At 37.4% G+C, this 21,483-nt stretch overlaps 3 protein-coding genes across 3 annotated transcripts; 2 read left to right on the top strand and 1 right to left on the bottom strand.

Moving 5' to 3' along the window:
- The first annotated feature begins 565 nt into the window (after window positions 1-565).
- Window positions 566-3,103, top strand: LOC114747423 (type IV inositol polyphosphate 5-phosphatase 11-like). Its single transcript, XM_028935744.1, has 8 exons — window positions 566-645; window positions 776-944; window positions 1,064-1,194; window positions 1,770-1,846; window positions 1,951-2,076; window positions 2,171-2,358; window positions 2,462-2,599; window positions 2,765-3,103. Exons 1-8 carry the CDS (start codon window positions 623-625, stop codon window positions 2,939-2,941), a joined length of 1,029 nt encoding a protein of 342 aa, XP_028791577.1. The 5' UTR covers window positions 566-622; the 3' UTR covers window positions 2,942-3,103.
- Window positions 3,104-4,848: 1,745 nt separating this feature from the next.
- On the top strand, window positions 4,849-11,991 carry LOC114747430 (protein DA1-like). The gene is made up of 12 exons (XM_028935754.1): window positions 4,849-5,367; window positions 5,874-6,024; window positions 6,216-6,306; window positions 7,100-7,235; window positions 8,744-8,864; window positions 8,952-9,035; window positions 9,571-9,690; window positions 9,815-10,027; window positions 10,468-10,530; window positions 10,643-10,761; window positions 11,283-11,341; window positions 11,476-11,991. Exons 2-12 carry the CDS (start codon window positions 5,914-5,916, stop codon window positions 11,775-11,777), a joined length of 1,419 nt encoding a protein of 472 aa, XP_028791587.1. The 5' UTR covers window positions 4,849-5,367; window positions 5,874-5,913; the 3' UTR covers window positions 11,778-11,991.
- Window positions 11,992-13,162: 1,171 nt separating this feature from the next.
- On the bottom strand, window positions 13,163-13,777 carry LOC114747429 (probable calcium-binding protein CML41). Its single transcript, XM_028935753.1, has one exon. It carries the CDS (start codon window positions 13,775-13,777, stop codon window positions 13,163-13,165), a length of 615 nt encoding a protein of 204 aa, XP_028791586.1.
- Between the last annotated feature and the right edge of the window lie 7,706 nt (window positions 13,778-21,483).

Here is a 21,483-nt window from a genome sequence, read left to right as displayed (position 1 = left end):
AAACCAGAATTAAAATGAGGTTAATTTCAAATAACAAAGATCAAATTAATCTTACATTTTATATATCTTAGACCTTTTTTTTTTCCCCCTTACAGAAGTGATTCTTCTTATATAAGCGTAGTGTGCTGATAAATAGAAAGAGATCGAGGGGAAGGCAATGCCAACTGGAAGTGGCAGTTCCTTGAAACGCAGTCAGATAGAGAGTTGCTTAACGTAAGCTGCATGGTGCGTGGATAGGCCAATCTGTGATGGTCCTTTTCAACTTTGCTTTAACTTTCCCTCATTTGTGCCTTTTTCAACCAGCCCAACCTAACCCCCCAGGAAAAAATATACGAGTTTCCCATTCGAATTGTTTAGACGTTTGACTTCTCTTCCCTTATTACACCGCCATATCCTGGCCCTTATATATATCCATGTAATTATGAGGGTGCAAAGTCAGCCATTTTTAAATCTTCATACCTCCCCCTTCTTAGATGATTTCGCTGACTGCTCCATCGCTCAAAAATTATCCCCTTCTCTTCACACTTATCTCGGGAATATAATTCTTCGATCTCAGTATATATCAGATCAGCAGAGTTTCGTTTGCCACGTATATACTTAATAATCGCAATCAACTTGCAGAATGGGGAATCAACCTGCTAAAGGGTATGGACGTATGGTTATGGAAGATGGAATTGGAACGTACAAATATATCTGTTAACAATTTTTTATTCGAGTCTGATCATGCTGTTCTTTTCTGATATTTTTCACTGGTTTCTTTTTATCCTTGGGTCAGATTTTGCGGACTGAAAACGAGGACGAGGAGAAAGCCAATGGGTTTCATTCATCACCAAGCTTCCCCCTCGCACGTGGGGATAAGAACGGTGGACGTGAACAGAGTTTCTAACTCGTCCACCGCTTCAGATCTCTGCATCTCCATAGTGACTTGGAATATGAACGGCCAGGTGCATTCAATGGTGCCTCCATAACTTCCGATTTTAAGTTCTAATAGTAAGTTCTGGACTATCGTGTCCCTCCAATTGAAATATCACTAACTATCATGTTCATTTTGTTCCCTGTGAAGGTCAACTTCGAGGATCTAGCAGAGATGGTGGGGGACATCTGCGAGTTTGATCTTCTAGTCATTGGCTTGCAGGAGGCTCCACGGAAAAAAGTTGCAAAACTGCTGAAAGCAGCTCTGGTTGACACTCACATGTAACTGCTTGGCCTCGTCTGATCTGTTTCTATCACTTTCTCCGTTTTCTATTCTTATTTTCTTTGTTGAAAATCTTAACATGAATTGAACGACGAGGAATATGAGGTTCCAGCATATCCAGTCCTTATCTAATCATGACCTTTTGCAAATACAGCCCTTTCATGGTATCTTTCAATAACTAATAACTGGCAATAATAATTATCATCAGCTAGCAAGAATCGTTTTCAAAGTATATCTTATCTTTTCTCTTTTCCCACCGCAAAACGAGCTCATGTATTCTTCATTCGAATGTCATTTCGGGGACTAGGTACCGATTGAATACTGAACGCTGTCACTTTTAGACTTTTAAGATAATTACGTTTAACAAGCAATCTAATTCACTGGATAATGACGACTTCAGGCACTGTCAGCTTAGCTGTACAAAATAAGACTCCAATATCCAGAAACAAATAAATCTATAAAAACACTTCAAATTCTGTGCTTATTGAGCTTCTAAATTATTTTTACTGCTCCTGTGAACTCATTAGAGTTTTCCTTTTTCTTTTCCCCCCGCTTTTTTCTGCCTGAAATGAAGCCTGATAGGCAAAGTTATCATGCAGTCTTTGCAGTTGTACCTCTTCGGGCCCAAGAATGCTGGATCATTGATTAGAGGTGTGATTTGTTACCCAATAATCCACTCTTTCTTCTTCATCTTGATGCATCACTGAGACTATTGACGAGACTCACATATGATCATCATTGTTACATACACGCAGAATTGAAGGTGGACAAGCAATCAGTTGGAGGCTGCGGAGGAATAATCGGAAGGAAGAAAGGGGCCGTGGCAATCTGGATTAACTACAAATCCATCAGGATGGTGTTCATTTCTTGCCATCTCTCTGGTATATAAACCTTCTTTGCATTTTTTCATTCACATTCACACATAATTAAGGTTACATGAGCTGGTGAGTACTCATAGTGTGTTTGAATGCGCAGCTCATGCGCGGAGAGTTGAAGAAAGGAATTCAGAATGCAGGCACATATCACACTCCCTCTTCTCCAGGAACCGGAATCCATATGCCAGACCAGCCCACGTAACTGTTTGGATGGGGGATCTGAATTACAGGCTACAAGGGATTGATACGTACCCGGCCAGAACTTTGATAAAAAAGGACCTCCACAAGGTTAGTACAGCAATCATCTGTGGCCTTAATTCGTCACAAAGTCATACTTTGCAGAACTTCAAATCTAACAGAAGGTTTCTTCATTATATTTCAATTGATTCAGCAGCTGCTTGGCAAAGACCAGCTCTTACAAGAGGCTGGACGAGGACAGATTTTCAATGGGTATTGTGAGGGCACATTGACATTCAGGCCAACTTACAAGTATAATGCAGGAAGTAGCATCTATGATACCAGTTACAAGGCATGTATCTCTGCAATTCTATTTATTTCCACGTCCATTTATTTGCCATGCGTGTGTGTGTGTGTGTATATAGGCTTAGGCTATACAAAGTTCAAACTTGAAACTAGAGCTTATGTTATAGTATAGAATTATAAAAATTTGTGTTGGTTGGATGTGTGCATACAGGTGAGGGTGCCAGCTTGGACAGATCGTATATTGTTCAAGGTAGAAGACACAGATAACATGGAAGCAGTCTTATACTCCTATGACTCAATGGACAAAATAACCGGTTCTGATCATAAGCCAGTAAAGGCTCGACTATGCTTAAGACTCCGTCAAACCTTCCCACTACCTGTATCTTAATGATCTCTCAGTTTTGTCATTCTTCTTCTTTGATTATCGGTTTATATCTCTCCCCTCGTAAATTGTTGAATGTATAAATTTGACAGTTGATCCTGAAAAAATGTAAGGAGAGTGTGAGAATTGACAGGAGAGAGGGAAAAAGTGTTCATTTGTTTGTTTGTTTCCGGAGTTGGCAAACGATAGATTCAAAAAGCGTGCCATTTAATTAATGTTTCTTACTTCGTTCTTTCATCGGTTAATTATATGTAGACTTATTCGCAGTTTGTTCAGAAGGTTGGCCACTCACCTCGAATTAATTCCAACTCTAGCCACCAATGTTGACATGGTAACGCCAAGCCAAGCCAAGCCCGAATGAAAGCCGGTTCCATGTGTTGGAACTGAAGCATTGGTGGCGCCGTGCCATTACCGTCGACGATTTAATAATTTAAAAATATAAACCAACTTCCATGAAAAAACGAATCTCCCTGTCTTGGCTTTGCCCCTAAGAAAGAATCGCCTCTCCTCTTCTTGTTCAGCTACTTTATGCTGATTCCTCAGGTGCATTCCTTCGTATATTACATTCACATTCCATGGAAACTGAATTCAACGTTCCATGCAAGAGATTACTTTGCAATGCTGCTAATGTGCTAGAAAGTGTAACCTATAATACTTTAGAGGATAGAAAAGTTATAATAATTCTTAAAATGCTTGAGGAGTATTTATAAATGGCGGGTTGGCGAATGTTCTGATTTGAGTCATAATCTTGTTAGATTTACAGCCACGAGAAATTGGTTTTGACTAGAGTTTTTTAGAGGTGCGAGACTCATTATATAATAGAAAATTTAACTTCATGACTTAGGTTCAGAGATAATAAATGAGCAGTAAAATCGGGTCATTCAGAGATGATGAGTGTCAAAGTTTATATCTTTCACAATTAATCATGAGAAGCATTATATTACCTCCGGTCCTAATTATAAGAGCCAGTTGACTAATTTGAGGAGATTAAGGAAATAAGTTGAGTTAGTTATTTGTCTTAAATAGGTGTTGTCTTTCCTAAAATATTCTTGCTAATCAAGTATATTGACTAGAACTATCATTGTTAGAAGGGCTATTTTGGAAAAAAATATGTAAATATGAGAGACAAAATGGATTGAGGTCTTATATTTAGGATCAAAATAAAAGTCAAATAGGATCTTATATTAAGGACCGGAGGTAGTATAATAGGAACAGTTTAGCTCCTCTCCATGTGTTTTGACTGAGTACCGTTTTTTTTCCCCCTTGTGGTTCTAGTGAATAAATGGAAAATGGTATAAAGCTTTTAATTTAAAGATTGTTTTCATTGAATATATGATACAGATGACATTCTAAAAGAAGAAGAGACGAACATCAAATAGAGGTCAGACATTATAAAACTGTCTTTTGGTAGGAGGGGAAAAAAACCAGTCCTAAGGACTAAACAAACAACAATTACGATAAACCAGGAAACAACACGCAACCAAACGCAGCCATGAGATGATAAAAGGAACGTGCCTGTCAATAAGATCGTGTCTAATTTTTATAAATTCCCTTGCTGATGTTCGCTTATTTATTTCTCGTTAAATAAATCATGAAGATCCCTAAAATTGTGGCGGGCGAAAAGATCTTCTAAACTCGTTTTTAAGCCATCGAGGGGGCTGAGAATCTGGATAGGCCGTCATGTTTTGCCAGATTGCTTCCCCTGTGCCGCTTTTGCTTTAATTATATATTCTCCTTTATAAAATTCGGACTTTTGAACTGTTCCCCGTTCACATCAAATCAAACCCCCCTTTGAACCGCGTACGTTCGATTCGGCCCCGAACCAAAACAAATAAAAGCAAACAGGGGCTCCTATATTGTTCGTTCTTTATTATAGCTTTCGTAAAGAAACTTTTGGCATTGGGGACTCCTTAAGGCAGAGTTCACAAGGGGCCCCACATGCCTTCTAATCCCTCCAACTGGTGGAAATTCTCAATATCAAGTGCATTCCATGATTTTTCGTCAAACCCCTTCGGGGTTATGACAATTATTTGATCACTGTTTTACGTTTCTTTTAATTTGACTTCCGAAATCGCGTGCAGTTCTGGTCATAATCTCTGTTCACATATATAAATGTTTATTTTTTTCCCCAAAAAAAAGAAGAAAAGTTTGGTTGTAATCCCTGCAGGTGTCAATGATCTAAAGTTCTTTCGTTCCCATTTGTTTGTAGACATACTCGATTTTTCACAGATTCTTTTGCAGACTCGCAGAAATTAATGTTAAAGTAGCTTTCTGACTTGCGAATTAGATCATAAACTTAGAGGGAAAATACGGGAAAAGGTGCGTCGCCAGATAACATCTTTTCGCTCTGATCGTTTCTTTGGTGGTCGAATAATCTGCTATTATCTCTGACTCGTGCTTCGAGCACCAGTAGATTCTGCGTTTATTAAGGGGTAAGTCACTCCTGCACTACCTTGCCCTCCGTTTATTCTAAGCCAGTAATTGGAGGTCAGATGTCATGAAGTTAATGGGTACATTGAGCTGGTAGAACAAGAATCTAAGCTCATCTCTCTTTCTCTCATGACTTGCTTTTATCTATGATATACCCATAGCTTCTACGGACCATCTGCAGTTTAAAAGTTCTAATTATTTATTGAGGTTCGCATGCAATTGATGTCAAATGCAGTTGTATTTGTTTCCTTCTTCTGGATTGTTTTGATACCTTACGATGGTATTAATGTATTCTATCTGGCGGCAGTATCGCCTTTTATTTTTCTTTTTTTTGTTGGTCATAGTTTCGCCTAATTTAAATGCATGAAATGATTGTGTCGATCAGATTGATGATTATTGGCGTTGTTTTCTTTTTGTTGCTCTGGAATCAATGGTAGAAATTTTCGCTCTTATTTTGCATAACCAAGAGCTTTGACGGTGTTCGATTACGTGGTTGTCTAATTTGCAGGTAGAAATTAATAATACCATGAACATATAGAAATCGTCGAATGGGTTGGCTTAGCAAAATTTTTAAAGGTTCTGACCACAAAATTTCGGAAGGGCATTATAATGCAAATTATAGGGAGAGTACAGATTATTACTTGCCATCAACTTCCGGGGTAATGCAATTGTTACCTTCACTTTACTTCCTTTTTCTTTTTGTTCCCTTCTGGCAGATTCATTCAAAATCTTCATTGGTTATCGAAAGAACTGAGAAAGGCCACAAATTCTACTGTCTTGCATTCATCTAGAGCCCCAGTTTAACCTTTATATAAGTTGTCTGGATTTGTTAACTGGGATTTGAATGCAGGGTGTATGGTCAGAGAACGAGAATGAAGATATAGATCGTGCTATTGCACTATCTCTTGTAGAGGAAAATCAGCGAAGAAAGAACATAAATGGTGAGTTGTATAACTTTTAAATGCGATTGCATAAGGTTTAAGGGACTGCTAGCATAAAGAGCGTGTGTAAATATTAACGACCAGTGGAGCAACTTCTGATGGATATAATGCAAGCAGGAAGATTTTTATACACATATCAGGGCAGTGACCATTTGTTCGTCTTTCTTGCTAGAATCTGGCACCTCCATGAACTAGTAACTGGTTGCTGGATTTTACCTCAGGATGGTGCCCGCATCTTTTATTAAAATATTGAAGTTCCTCTACAACTTCCAAAATTTAATATTCTTTGGATTAGGTTTTCTCTGGGTTACTAAGATGTTTCTGTTATGTACTTATGTACGGTGATGCTCAAACTTCCTTGAGCATTGTCTTTACAAATCAGCAAACATCATTTTGGCGACTGCTTGTTTGAAGCTATAGTTTTCTCCATGGAATTGGTTCAAAAAATCACTATTTTTTTTTTTTTTTGCTTGAATTGATACTCTATCTGGCTTTCTAGGTTCAAAATGTCCGCTGGTTCATATTATCTCTCAATAATGCATGATGGATACTACATTTAACGGTCTTGTGATGCAAAATCCGTATCTGTCATTTGGCTTTCTCTTGTATAATCATTTTGTGACAGTTTATCTACTAGTGAAATAATGCTATGCCCTTGAGAAGCATTAAACATTAATCAATCATTTACACGAGTCTTTGTTTCTGTTTTTTTCAGCTTTATAGGCTCTAAATTGTGTTTTTCTGAAGATCAAATATACAAATGTTTATATTAACAAGTCTTTGTCCTATATAGACCGCAAGTCACAATTAGAAGAAGATGAACAACTTGCTAGAGCAATACAAGAGAGTCTAAATGTTGAGTCTCCTCCCAGATATGGAAATGGAAATATGTATCAACCGATGCCTGTGTATTTCCCCATGGGGTCCAGGTATGAGTTGGAGAAAGGAGAACAATGTTGTCTGATTATAGTTTTAACCATTATTTAGTTTGACTACTTGGACATGATAAGCAAGTCATCTGAACTTCTTTCATTCACAATTTGTCATGTGGTCAAAATTTCAGATTGTCAGTATTCTCCTTTTCTCCCTGGCGCATGTTATGCTCCTGCTTATTCTTTGTAATTCTCTATTTTGATGTATGTTATTGCACTTAGTTGGTCGTTCACATTTCCCCCCGCTAATCCCTCCCTCTTTTCCTTTATATATATATATATATATATATATATATCTGCTGATATTATGGATCACATGTTCACTGATATTATTACACCTTTTATTATCGAAGATGTGTCAGCCGACTAAGGACTGGTTTGATAGTGCCCAGATGCTATCAAAATATGCATTTGCATATCTTTAATATAATGGGATTACATTTATGAACAGAAACTTGGGTTCTTTTTAATAAAGATGAAGGATATATGAGCTTGTAGCAATCCTAACTGAGTTGCTTAAGCTATTTTGGTCATACGGATGACACCTGCCTATACAAAAATTAACGTGGTATCAAAGCCCAAGACCACAAGATTCAGGCATCCTATTAGAAAGATGATAGAACTGAGCTCTCTAAGGTTCAAGAGTATAAGCCTGAGCGAAAAAATCAAGGTTGCGATTTGAGGCCTCTAAGGTTGGGGAATGCTAGAGAAAAACAATGTCCCCCACCTAAAAGTAATAAGAAAGATGAAAAGGACATAAATTGGTGGTAATTCAAATAAGTAGTTTTGGCTATTTTGGTTATACGGACAAACTTAAGCCTATAAAAACATGCACATTTATAAATTATCTTCCATATTGTCTAAGATGTAGACGTGACGTTTTGAAAGACTTTTAGGGGACTCCAGGGGTCAAGGTGTAGTCTTCATTCTTCCATTCTTCAATTGATCACTTACTGCTAGAAAATGATAAGAAAACATAATAATCTTTTTTCTTTAAAAAAAAAATGGAAAAAGTAAGAATCTATTTATCATTGTGCTTTTCCACCCAGAAACTTCTAATTTTTAAGTTCTGTTAAATGAGGTTTTCATTATATTTGACCAGTCATGGATTTCATTTCTCAAGTGCTTGGTTTGGTTGTTAGGCAAACAGGGACATTAGGTGTAGACTACGGAGATTATTTATCTCATCTCTTTTTTGGGCGATAGTGTCGGAATACAATGATGAGTGTAGTCATGGCTTGCTGAATTATGCTACAGTTAACAATCTCGGTGCTATTTCTTCTTTTGTGCATGTACCACCATATTGAAACGTGATTCTTTACATTGTAAGGGAGGAAAAGTGGGGAAATAGTAGTGATAAACATGAAGATATAATGCAATCCTTTATTCCCTTACAGCTTCAAAGGAATCAACTTTGTTTAGCGATCATTTCTCTTTTTATGCGATTTATATAATCAATTATGCATGTGATGCAAACACACTTAAATCTATTTATTTATTAACAGGATTTGTGCTGGTTGTAATGCCGAGATTGGTTATGGACGATATCTAAATTGCTTGAGTGCATTCTGGCATCCTGAATGCTTCCGTTGCCGTGCTTGCAACCTCCCAATCTCTGATTATGAGGTATGTGACTTTCAAGTTGCCTGGCAAAGCTCGCCCTTTTTATTATCCTTGTTCCATAAGTACTTACCTCAATCCTTGCTTTTGTAGTTTTCCACGTCTGGGAATTACCCTTATCATAAATCATGCTACAAAGAAAACTACCATCCAAAATGTGATGTATGCAAGCATTTTGTAAGTATTTTTCCTAGACTTATTATATTTCACTTATATCTGATTTGCTCAAGTGGTTTGGCTCTACAAATTATTATGCAATTAGGGATTAGAGCAAAATATCATATTTAGACTATAAGCTTATTGAACTTTGGGATTATACATCTTTTATCTATGCTGAATGCCGTTGGAGTTATTGATTTAATAGGGAGGATGAGCGTTGATGGATTGTTTACCTGTTCTTGACCTTGAATGGTTGGTCTGTCACTTTTTTATAAAACATGAAATTATGTGGGATTTCAATTTTGTTTTTGGGGATTTGAATGTATAATCCTTTATTATTATTATTTTTCACCTTTGTCTTATGTTTTGATGCTTGCTGATATTGCAAGCAGATGCATTATATCAGTAAGCTTTATAATTCATGACCGTGATTTCTATACTTTCTGATATGTTGGAATTGTAATCATAACATGCTAATTTGCTTTCCCCCTTCGGTTTAGCCACATATATCTTTGCCTGTTGTCAATATTTGAAAATTTATACCTTTTGACAGATTCCAACAAACCCTGCTGGTCTTATTGAGTATAGAGCACATCCTTTCTGGATCCAGAAATACTGCCCTTCTCACGAACATGATGGTACTCCACGCTGTTGCAGCTGTGAGCGTATGGAGGTCAGTCTGAATGCAAAATGTTTATCTACAAAGTATTTATTGGCTGGCCTAAGGAATGCTGGACGACCCTGTTTGGTTAAACTGAAAACAACGCAGCTAAAAAGTTTTCCTTTCACTTATGCAGCCACGAGAGGCAGGATACATTGCTCTTAATGATGGTCGAAAGCTATGCCTGGAATGTCTGGATTCTGCTATCATGGATACTAGCGAGTGCCAACCCCTTTATTCAGACATACAAAGATTTTATGAAGGTCTTCATATGAGACTGGACCAGCAAGTTCCATTGCTCTTGGTTGAAAGACAAGCACTGAATGAAGCAAGAGAGGGGGAGAGGAATGTAAGTGGAAATGTACCTTTTTACCAAATTGCAGTGAAAAATCACCTGATGGTATCATAATGACAATCAGCTGTTGGACATACAAGGGACTTTTGTTTTGGTGTCTGGCGAAATCTTCACAAGTAATTAATATGAAAAATAACTCACTTTTCTTGTCACTCAGTTGCTAATACTTTATCTCGTCAATTTTATCTGCGTAGATATTTGATGCACAAAGCATGTCAAATAATTTAATTTGATGTTTCACTTCATAGTCTTCTTGAGTGCTGGTAAAAGAGAAAAATTTGTGCTCCTGTTTTGAAGTCAACAATTGCAAGACATCATCTTGTCCTGGTTCATAATATAGTTTTGAAGATGAAGAGTTAGTTCTAGGTCCAATCTGGTGTTTCCATTTTTGTAGTTACTTGTTTGTCACTTAGTTACTTGTTTATCTTATACAGGGCCACTATCACATGCCTGAGACCAGGGGACTCTGCCTTTCTGAAGAACAGACTATCAGCACTGTAAATTCCTGCTTTGCTTTATTTGGGATCCTTTTTTCTAAATATGAATAGAACTTGTTAAGAACCTCAAGTGACTGAAGATTTGTGGTATGTTGCATTCTAACTTGACCAGGTCTTGAGGCGACCTAGGTTTGGAGCAGGCAATAGAGCAGTAGACATGAGAACACAACCCTACAAACTGACTCGACGCTGTGATGTGACAGCAATTCTCATTTTGTATGGCCTTCCCAGGTATGATTTAGTGCTATTGGATCTATAAAATAACTTGAATCAGTAGGGGAGACACTTGATGCCCATGACCAGATAAACAAATCCAAAAGACAACCCAAAAATTTTAAAAGGCAACAAATATTGCAAGATAAACATGAAACTAGGTAGGTTGGTGAATATGTGATTGCGGAAAGTCTGAAAAAGAATATATGTGAGACTAAAGTTTGTTTAACTTAAGACCTGTATTGTCCTTATTACACAATTTAAATAAATCTTGGAAAAATTGAACTTGAAAGGAGTGAAATTGTAACTTACATTTGCTTACCCTTTGGTATCTGTGGGGAATATACATGATTCTTTTTCTGCATAACAAAAAGGACCTTTGGCTAATTCACAATTCATGTATGTTTGATAGTCCTCAGTTTTAGGATGTACCAGTTCACTTTTAGGAAGAAAACTAGTTCATAATTGTCCGGGTTCTTCTTGTTCATCTTTGGTTTGATGAATTATTTTATGCATGATTGCTATTCTGCTTTTTCCAGGTTGCTCACTGGATCAATCCTAGCTCATGAAATGATGCATGCATGGCTGCGACTTAAAGGTACTCTTCAATTCTTTGGAATACTTTCAGCTGGGGGATTGAGCGCTTCTCTACTTCTGATGTTCATTTTCTTTGATGCAGCCGTTTAATCTCCTAACACGGTTTCCATTTGCTGTAAATGTGTCTATACGCAGGTTATCGGACCCTAAGACAAGATGTTGAAGAAGGTATCTGTCAGGTTGTGGCGCATATGTGGTTGGAGTCTGAGCTTTCATCTGGATCATCAGCCTCAACCTCATCTTCATCCTATGCATCCAGGAAAGCCAAAAGACCTCACTTTGAGAGGAAGCTTGGGGAATTTTTCAAGCACCAGATCGAATCAGACATTTCCCCTGTTTATGGTGATGGATTCAGGGCAGGCCAACTGGCAGTTCGGAAGTATGGTCTCGCAAACACCCTTCACCATATTTGGATGACTGGAAATTTTCCCCTTTAAATTTGGCTACATACGGATTCTCATTCTTTAGAGAGATAAAGCTTGGCCTGTTGATATTAGAAACTGAGGCTAAAGCTACAAGGCATAGCTTTGATAGGGTAATTGAATTTTTTGTACTCGTAATTGTAATTAGCACTTACTGATGGGGAATATTATGATTAAATACACACGATTTGTTTGTTTCTCTGATCTAATAAAGCTTTATTACATCCAAGTGCAGTGGTGTGCCATCCCGCACACCGTGGGAGAGGAAAAATCACCCTCCTAAGCTGTAACTCCCAGTTCTTAGGACATTTGAAGTTATTTTGTCGAAGAGAAGAATCAATAACTTTCACGGTAACCTTAGAACTTTGTCAGGATTGAAATGATATATCTTCCTTGGGCAAGTTCGCTTTAGAGACAACTCACCAACATGATGGTTCCTTGAAAATTTGTTAAGCTGCGCATTTGGTTATGACCTGAACGCGCTTATGAACGCAAGTCGGTTTGCATAGGCTGTCGAAGTCAAAACGTTTTTGTTTTCTTTAAATGATCAATTACGTTGCATACTCCAGCACGGTATCAGCTCCTAGGAAGTTTCCTAGGCCAGGAGCATTGCCATCTAAGGATAACTGATGAAGGTAGATGTAGGTTACTAAAATGTAGGGGCCACAGTCTTGCGTAACTTGTCAGGTCAGTTGAAGTAAAAGCTGGATAAACTCAAATGTGATTTCTGAGTTGACCCAGTTTTTAAGTTTCCTTATAACTGAGGATTGGGCGCGGGGAAATAGGGAATCTTAAACCTAGAGATGCATCATTACACGTTCTTTTAAATAGAGAATGGTAGCATTGTCAGTGGACTCCCGAGACAATAACACAGCATATCATCGTACTCCTTCAGTCCTAAATATAAAACTCTTATACTAGTATAATGGTTTTATATTTAGGATTGGAGGAGTATATATATATATATTACGAACAAAGCAAACTAGTATAAGAAAATATACACGTCCAAGTAATGATACTGAGGAATTGTGCGTCCTCGACTTGACTTGAGCGAATTAACGCGTAATATGCGTCATATAGCGAGACCATAAGCTATTTATTATGCGTTGCTTTTCAACAAGTCATCAGCCGGCGTCGCCCCTTGTGGTTATAAAACAACCTAAATACGCGTATATGCCCGAGAGTATGCGGATACCAATAGGCACCAAACTGTATCACATCCTATTTTATTTATTTTTGTGTTTATGTCTTTACAATTCAAAAGAGCCTTGACTAGCAGCCTGAAAGGCAGGGTAGGTTCCAGATTTGGCTCACTATTGCATGCTGGATGTTGCGAAAGAGTGTTTGTGAAGGAAAAGCAAAAATAACATAAAGAAAAGAAAGGGAAGGGGCGTGAATAATTAAGAAGGTGAAGACATCATCATTTGCTGGAATTCATGGAAATCAAGAGACCCGTTGCCGTCAAGATCGAACACTCGAATCATGGCGGCACACTCCTCATGGGATTTCAGGTCTCCCAACTGTTGCAACATTTGCTGCAAGCCCTTAGGCGTTATGGAGCCACAGCCTTTACTAACCTCAAACATCTGAAAGGCACTCCTCAGAACATCATCATCGCTGGACTCGCCCGTGTCTTTGTGTTCTAACAATCGGACGAAGTCCCCGTACCCCAATAAACCGTCGCCGTCGGAATCGAAGTCACGGATCACCCTTTTCGCTCCGTTATGCGTCACCGAGTCGCCTGCCGATGCCATGTAGTGCATGAGTTCGTCGCATGAAATCTTGCCATCCTTGTCGACGTCGAAGTGATCGAAAACATGCCTCAGCGTCTCCTTCTTCTGGTCCAATACGTCGTCGTCGTCGTCTTCTCTTTTGGTGCTAATGGAAGGCTCTTCGTTGGGGCTGGCATTTGATGATTTGGGACAGGGACGAAGGAATCTTCGGAAGGTGATTAACTTGAAGGTTTTGTTAAAGAAGAACTTATTGGAGGACTTGGAAACCATGGCGGTTGCCATGGCGTGACTGTGAGAGTGCACAGAGGGGCACTTTTGGTGGTATGGGGACGCATAATCTTGATTCTATATGTGTGCGCGTGTGTATATATGTGTATGATGTATAGGGGGGACGAATTAAAAGAATGGAAGGTAAATTGCATGGAAGTTGCGGAGGAGACCGACTTCTCTCCTCTGCTCTGCCAGGACTTGGTTTTATTTCAAGCAAACAAGTCCCCGCCCTTTCAACAAGGCAAGGCAAGTCTACGCTTAATTCCATTTCTTGGCGTTTTCATCAGCATATCCTACGGCTATGATTCTATGAAACGCAGATCAAATTTCGACATCCGGAAAAAAAATAAAAAGGAAAAACATTCACTGAAGCCCACATCTCACTGGTGGGCCTCAATAAAGACAGATAGAGTCCACACTGAATAGTTCCAACCAAAGGTCTAGCAAGCATTTCATTTAGCAGCAAACCCAAAAAAGGGGGGGGGGGTTTTTAAATTAATGGTTCAAAATTCCAAAGCATCTCAATCTATTGAAAAATAAAGAGAACAATTGGGCATTACAAATTCACGATATATGATCTTGCAGCTCTCCACTTCTCAATATCTGATAAATAGATTGATGGCCCAAAAAATAATGTATGGTAAATGATTTTTTTTTTTTTTTGCAGTTTAAAGGTTTATTGAGTTTTTAGGGAGCAGAATGGAGAAATAAAAATGAGGACGGTTGGACCAAAGAGAAAAATAAAGTCTTGCGCTTACTTTTACTCGACGGAACTTTCATCCTCAGTTTCTCCGCAACCTGAGATGAATTGTCACCTTAGAGAATTCAAGTTGTTTTCATGTACCGTTTGTATCATTCTCTTCTATTTTTGCGGTATTTTAATTTAACTTTAAGAGATCTAAAGTCATAAATAGGTACTTTAATGCATCCTTCCGTACACGCTAAGCATACTTACAATTATGTTAGCATATTCTTTTTTGCAGCTAGTGTTAGGTAGGGTTTTAGTCTTTTTTGCAGTGTGCCTACTGTTTTAATTTGAATCATTCGACGTTCTTCTTTTTTTTTGGCCCCCGGCACAAATCATTCCATGTTCTCGATACTTTCACTGTGCCTTCGCGCGCGAGCATGATTTTTTTTTTTAGTTATCTTTTTATTATAGACAGTCTTATTTAAAATACTGTTAGGACACTGTATCTGAACACCTCTTCTAATAAAAAAATTAAATTTTTATTTTCTAGCTCTGGTTATCAGTTTTTTCTTGCGATGTACAGACTTTGATACAGGGAAAACAATGTATATTGACCCCCCAAAAAAGTCCAATAATGTCGAAATTACAGTTATTGGCAAAAAAATAAAATAAAATTCAGTCATATTTGCATTAAAATAAAATTGTCACTATCAATTCTTAAAGGTAGTGCCCCTCATTGCTTGAATATTTGGCATATAAAATTATTTGGATTAACTTCTAAAAAATAATTTGATGCAAGTATGATAAAATTTTCTCTCGATTTACATATAAATATTTTTAAAACAGATTAATGTTACGATTAAGATGCCGTAATCCTCCTTTCTATGGTTGGGACACTTCTTGTTAAATAGATAATTTTTTAATTTATATAAATTAATTGTCAAATGACTATACAATCAGTGGCCATATTCTGATCGTGACACTAAAGCCACAATTCAACGAACGGTACCGGGCCCAAAATAAACCAACATTATTAGCGGGTATTAAAATTCCGAGGTCATTAAATATTGCGTCAGATTTCAGGCGGCTTGGAAAACATTGAATTAGGCTGCGTTTGGATGACCAAGCAAACCATGGTTTGGAAGCTGAAACCATGGTTTGCTCCTGAAGTCATCCAAACAGGCCTGCTCCAGCTGCAAACCGTGGTCCTGGCTGAAACCATGGTTTCCACCGGTGAAACCATGGTTTCAGCATAAGCCAAAATTTTTCGCTTCCTGGCTCTAATAATTGAAGGCAACCTCTGATCCCAAAATACCCTGACCGACACTTCGCCCGCTCCTTCATCCGCTTCGCCCGCTCCTTCATCCTCAGGCTCTTCTCGCTTTCTCGTCGCGCCATCCGCTTCGCTCGCGCCTTCATCCTCAGGCTCTTCTCGCTTCGTCGCGCCATCCGCTTCGCTCGCGCCTTCATCCTCAAGCTCGCTCTGCTCGCGCCTTCATCCTCAGAGGAAGCTCGCTCTGCTCGCACCTTCATCAGAGGAAGCTCGCCTCTTTCTCTACTCGCCGGTTCGCTCTTCTCGTGGAGCTGCTCCGAATTCCACCGTCGATCTTCACTTCGCCGTCGCTGCTCGCCGTCGATCTTCACTCAGCTCGTCTCTGAGCTTCATCAGCTGAGCTCTTCCCCCTTCTTTCGCCGGCCCTGCTCCGATCTCTTACCTCGGTAGTTCGCCCAGTCAGGCCTTCGATCTTCACTCATCTTCTGAGTGCTGCACCTCCGCATCGAAGTCGATAGGGGCAAAGCTCAGTGGAAGGCCCGATCGTGGCAACTCGTCCTCGGGTTGGTGAGGTCGCCGTTGGTCAGGTAAGCTATCTCCGGTGAAAAAAAAAAATTTATCGCTGGCTTCAGTATTTTCCCTGTTAAACCGAACGATTGGCTTCAGTATTTTCCTCCCACTTTTGCTTTTGAAATTGTTGATGACTGGCATGTTGATCGAAGGAATGAGATATTATTGCTTGATTGCTGGTTTATTGCTTGATTTTGAACGATTGGCTTCAGTATTTTCCTCCCACTTTTGGTAAACCGAAAATTTGATTGCTGGTTTATTGCTTGATTTTTGTATGAAACGAAATGTGGTTCTGGAGGCAGGGAATATATTTGGTGATATTGTTTTGGAGACGAGAAAGCCTGCGAATTGAATTCCACTGGGTATATAAAATGCAAATTCGTTTTGCTCTGGTTGCTTGGCGTGGGATCCCTTTTTCCTGTCCAAATTCGCCCAGAAGAAGCCTGTGAAGTCGAACAATATATTGGGACATTGCTTTTATTTTTGGAATGTGAGGCAGGAATGTGTTGTCGTGAATTATTGTATTAATGACTTTGATAAATTTATGGCTAATTTTTGAGAGCCAGGACAAATAGAATCACAACTCAAATCCGTGTATATATTGAAAGAAGTGATTTGTATTTTGATTAGAGGTTTATATTGCTGGTGTTTTATATTTTCAGTTGACAAATCAATAATTACATTCATCATGAATATTTGTATTAATTACACACATGAACGAATTTTTTCGAAAATTATTTGTAATACACAGTTGTTGTAAAAGTTGAGTACAATATGATTTATGGTGCATGATGGTTCAAATATGATTTATCTTATTATTTTGTCTTTCAATCATCTTTGTACAATAGTTAAGAAAAGGAAAAAATATATATAATTATTTAGTTAGTTTTGACGTTTTAAAAGTTAGTATTTTTAAACAAAAATAGATAATGAAGTTCCGAATAGGAAGGGTGTATTTTTTCTGGCCATTTAAAATTACAATTTTCTTGTGTTATTTCAATTGATTTTGAGTTGATAACCTGTGATGACTGAAGAGCTATAATTGTGCTATAGCATAATGCGTAAGAATACGGTGAAAGCTTCCTGGGACCTACGAACCACAAAAGTGTTTATTGACCTCTGCATTGAACTTGTGCAACAAGGGGAAAGAAAAGGTACTAGCTTAACAAAGAAAGCTTGGGATATTCTTAGTGATAACTTTACTGCCAAAACTGGAAGAGTGTATGAAAAATCTCAATTTAAGAATAAATATGATTCCCTACGAAAGGAGTGGCAGACATGGGATAGGCTGCTTCGTGAGACAGGATTGGGATGGGATACTGAAAGGAATACTGTCAGTGCAACTGATGATTGGTGGGAGAGAAAAATAAGGGTAATTATTGAACCTTTTGATTTTACATTTTCTCTACTTGTTAAAATTTTGTGTATATTTACTGTTTTTGGAATATTTTATGATATTATTGGTGTCTAATGTGCAGGAAGTTCCAAACTACGAAAAATTCAGAGAAAGAGGACTTCAATTTAGGGATGAATTGACTCAACTATTTGGAAGTGTGGCTGCAACTGGACCACAAGCATGGGCACCTTCTTCCATGACACTTCCAAGTGAAGGAACACCGAATGAAGATTTGGAAGAAGGGTCCGGAGATAGTGATGAAATTTTAGGTGCACCAACTGGTATAAGTGGGGAATTTAACACAGTAAACTTCAATGATAATAGTGGAGGTAGTGGAGGCAACACTGAACTGAGGCAGGATACCAGTGGTGGGGGTACAAGCAGAGGTAGGAGTCGACCTAGTAGCTCACTGGGGGTCAGAAGGAAGAGTGAAGTCAAGAAGAAACGCACATCTCCCTCTATGAAAATAGCGGATGCAATTAGCAAGATTGCTGAAACAAATATTTCTGAGGCCGAGCGTGGAAATGAGGTCATTTCACGAGCAGAAGCTAGAAGGTTGGAAGAAGAAGCGCGTGCTTATGAGGTTTCAATTAGGGGAGTCCTGTCTCACCTGAAAACAGTTCCTGAAGTTGTCAGTGATCCTGATTTCTTTAGACGGTGCACACAACTCCTTATGGAACGGCAGGATGCACGAGAAATGTATGCAGCTCTGAAGGATCAGAAGGAACAGCTTCTACTCATTTTAGAGCATTTTACTAGGGATTTATGACTTGTTTATTATATTAGACAGTTCCATATGTGTATGTTTTATGTGACCAGTGGATTGTTATATGAATCAGACAACTCTGTAACTTTTATAAATGTTTCGTAATTTCTACGTAGGAATTCTAAACTTTATGTGTATGTGCACAGGATAAAACGAATATGGATGATGAAATTAAACATGTGGAAGAGCATGCTAAGGGACGGAAAAAAAGAGTTAACAAAGTTGCAGCATTGGTTGGTGCATACGCTACTTTGAACTTGTGTAAGGAGCCTCGGCATACAAGTGCTTATACAGGCTGCATATGGGTAAGGGATGTTTTAGATGGCAACCCCAGTCGTTGTTATAACATGTTTAGGATGGAACGGGATGTGTTCTTAAATCTGGTGGAACAATTGCAACAACATGGTCTAAAAGAAACTAAAAATATAGGGATACATGAATCAGTTGCAATGTTTTTACATACCGTTGGGCATGCACTTAGTAGCAGAATGCAGCAAGAAAGATTTCAACATTCAGGGGAGACAATTAGCAGACATTTTCATAATGTCCTAATGGCATGCTGTAGACTTGCCATGTCTAATATCAAACCAAAAGATCCAACATTCCGGCATGTTCATACAAAAATTCGGTTTGGTAAATACTGGCCTTTTTTTAAACATGCTATTGGAGCAATTGATGGCACACATGTTTCCTGCGTTGTCAGTGCAACAGATCAAACTAAATTTATCTCTAGGAAAGGAACAGTGTCACAAAATGTCATGGCGGTTTGTGATTGGGACATGTGTTTTACTTTTGTCTTGGCCGGATGGGAAGGTAGCGCACATGATGCTCGGATATTTGATCATGCCCTCACAACTCCTTCAATGAACTTTCCCCATCCACCTGAAGGTATTTTTTTATTTCCTATATTTTTTTTATATTTAGCTTAACAATAGAAACATAATTTACAATAATTTCATTTTTTATATAGGAAAATATTATTTGGTGGATGCTGGATACCCAACACCGAATGGATATCTCGGCCCATACAGACGGGAGCGTTACCATTTGCCTGATTTTCGAAGGACATCTGGGTTTGAAAATGACAATGAAATCTTTAATTATTTCCATTCAAGTTTAAGGAGTACAATTGAAAGAACTTTCGGAGTTTGGAAAAAAAATTCGCAATCTTACAAAACATGCCATCTTATGATTTTGAAACACAAGTTAAAATCGTTTGTGCAACGATGGCTATACATAATTTTATTAGAACGACATCTATTACTGATCCTGGATTCGTTCAGTTGGAAGAAGAAGGTACTTATGCAGAAGATGATGATGATGGGGTTAGATTTTCACGTATACATTCATCAATTCAATCTTCATCTTACATGGCTCAGGTTCGTGACAGCATAAGAGACGAACTTGTTAATTCAATACGAGGATAGTAGTCATGTCTTATTTATTTCCTTTTATCATAGATTGTAATATGTAGTTAAAAACAAAACCTATTACAAATGCTTTGTATCGATGCATCATCTTAATGATTATGACACTTCTTTATTTATATTTCTCTTATTAATATTATGCCTTATATTCTCAAGCTAATTATTACTTACTTGAATAATTAATAAATTATTTTAAGACGTGTTTATTCTATTTTGCAACAAAATAATTCATCTTCTCTAAAAATATTTTTCACTCTAATATTTTATGAATATATATGTGTGGTGACAATTAATTAATTAATTGTATTAAACATCAGAGGTTATTATACATGTAGTATGTTATTACAAAAAGTAGTTATGAAAAAATGTTATGGGATTTCACGTTTACAATCTTTAAACAAAATTAATATTTTTCTGTTCTAAAAAAAATCATTTTTCTATAAACATTTAATATTATGTTTTATAAATATATGTACACATATTAATTATGTATTAATTATATTATCTTATATATTATTAATTATGTTAGTAAAAATTATTTCATTAACAATTTTATTTCTTCAAATCAAAATAAATCATAAAATCTATCCCTTATATAATTATCATATTAACTTATACCCTTTTTGGTCATTTCCACATGTCAAAAGCACTTCTGGTAATAACTATCCAAACACTCTCACTTCTCAGAATCACTTTTTCTCAGAATCTATTCTCCACAGAATCTATTCTCCAGAATCACTTTTCCAAACCACGGTTTGAAGTCATCCAAACACACCCTTAGTAGGAAACTAAAAATGCGTTTGCCCAAAAAAAAAAAAAAAGAATTAGTGAAAACTGCAAACACGGAGTGGGCACGGGACGTGAGGAAGTGAGTTAAAAAGACAGCCTTACAACTTTGAAGATCGAACTTTGAAGGGTTCATAGCCTGGTGACGTGTGGGAAATAAATTCTTCCAGCAAATTATACGTGACGTACTATAATACAAAGTTAAACTTAGTCATACTAATTTTTCGTAAAAACAAATTGTCCCTCACACGGTTTTTGTTTTAAAACTGACGCCTTCATCTATTATTTTTTCTTATTGACAGACAATTAGCATAAAAACTAGTCGATTAATTTGAATTTATTAAGAAAGTTTGTTAAGTTAATTATTTGTAATAAACAAGTGTTGTCTTTCCTAAAATACCCTTACTGATAATATATACATTAGCTAAAACTGCAATTTGTTGGAATCTTTAACAAGTACAACTATTATAAATACCACTTTGAAAAAAATGAATAAATATGATAAACAAAAAGACTAGAGTCTTATATTTAAGATCAAATTGAAAATCAAATTAGTTTTTATACTAAAAACTAGAGATAGCATATAATTGTTTAAAAAATATCCCGGAAAAAACATAATTGTTTAAAAAATAATGCTAAACAACTCTTATTATTTTGTTTGGAATAACCCTAGGACACCTAAAACTGTAGTCGGCAAAAACAAAAATTAATCAGGTGAAAAAGAAATTACGTTTAGCATGGTAGCAAAAACAAACGAGTTTTTACCCGAAATCCATTTTAAAGCTGGAAGCAATTTTTTCTTAGTTTTGACC

Source organism: Neltuma alba, unplaced genomic scaffold, assembly GCF_004799145.2.
Source record: "Neltuma alba isolate B1F8T4 unplaced genomic scaffold, ASM479914v2 tig00005308_pilon, whole genome shotgun sequence".
Taxonomy (NCBI): domain Eukaryota; kingdom Viridiplantae; phylum Streptophyta; class Magnoliopsida; order Fabales; family Fabaceae; genus Neltuma; species Neltuma alba.
This window is presented reverse-complemented; position numbering and strand designations above follow the sequence as displayed.

Excerpts from the sequence above, each read along its gene's own strand:
- LOC114747423 (XM_028935744.1), top strand. The coding sequence starts at position 623 with ATGGGGAATCAACCTGCTAAAGG. Across the intron at positions 945-1,063 it reads CTTGGAATATGAACGGCCAG|GTCAACTTCGAGGATCTAGC; the intron begins GTGCATTCAATG and ends TTCCCTGTGAAG. Across the intron at positions 1,195-1,769 it reads GCTCTGGTTGACACTCACAT|CCTGATAGGCAAAGTTATCA; the intron begins GTAACTGCTTGG and ends CCTGAAATGAAG.
- LOC114747429 (XM_028935753.1), bottom strand. The coding sequence starts at position 13,777 with ATGGCAACCGCCATGGTTTCCAAGTCCTCCAATAAGTTCTTCTTTAAC.
- LOC114747430 (XM_028935754.1), top strand. The coding sequence starts at position 5,914 with ATGGGTTGGCTTAGCAAAATTTTTAAAGGTTCTGACCACAAAATTTCG. Across the intron at positions 6,307-7,099 it reads GCGAAGAAAGAACATAAATG|ACCGCAAGTCACAATTAGAA; the intron begins GTGAGTTGTATA and ends TGTCCTATATAG. Across the intron at positions 7,236-8,743 it reads TATTTCCCCATGGGGTCCAG|GATTTGTGCTGGTTGTAATG; the intron begins GTATGAGTTGGA and ends ATTTATTAACAG.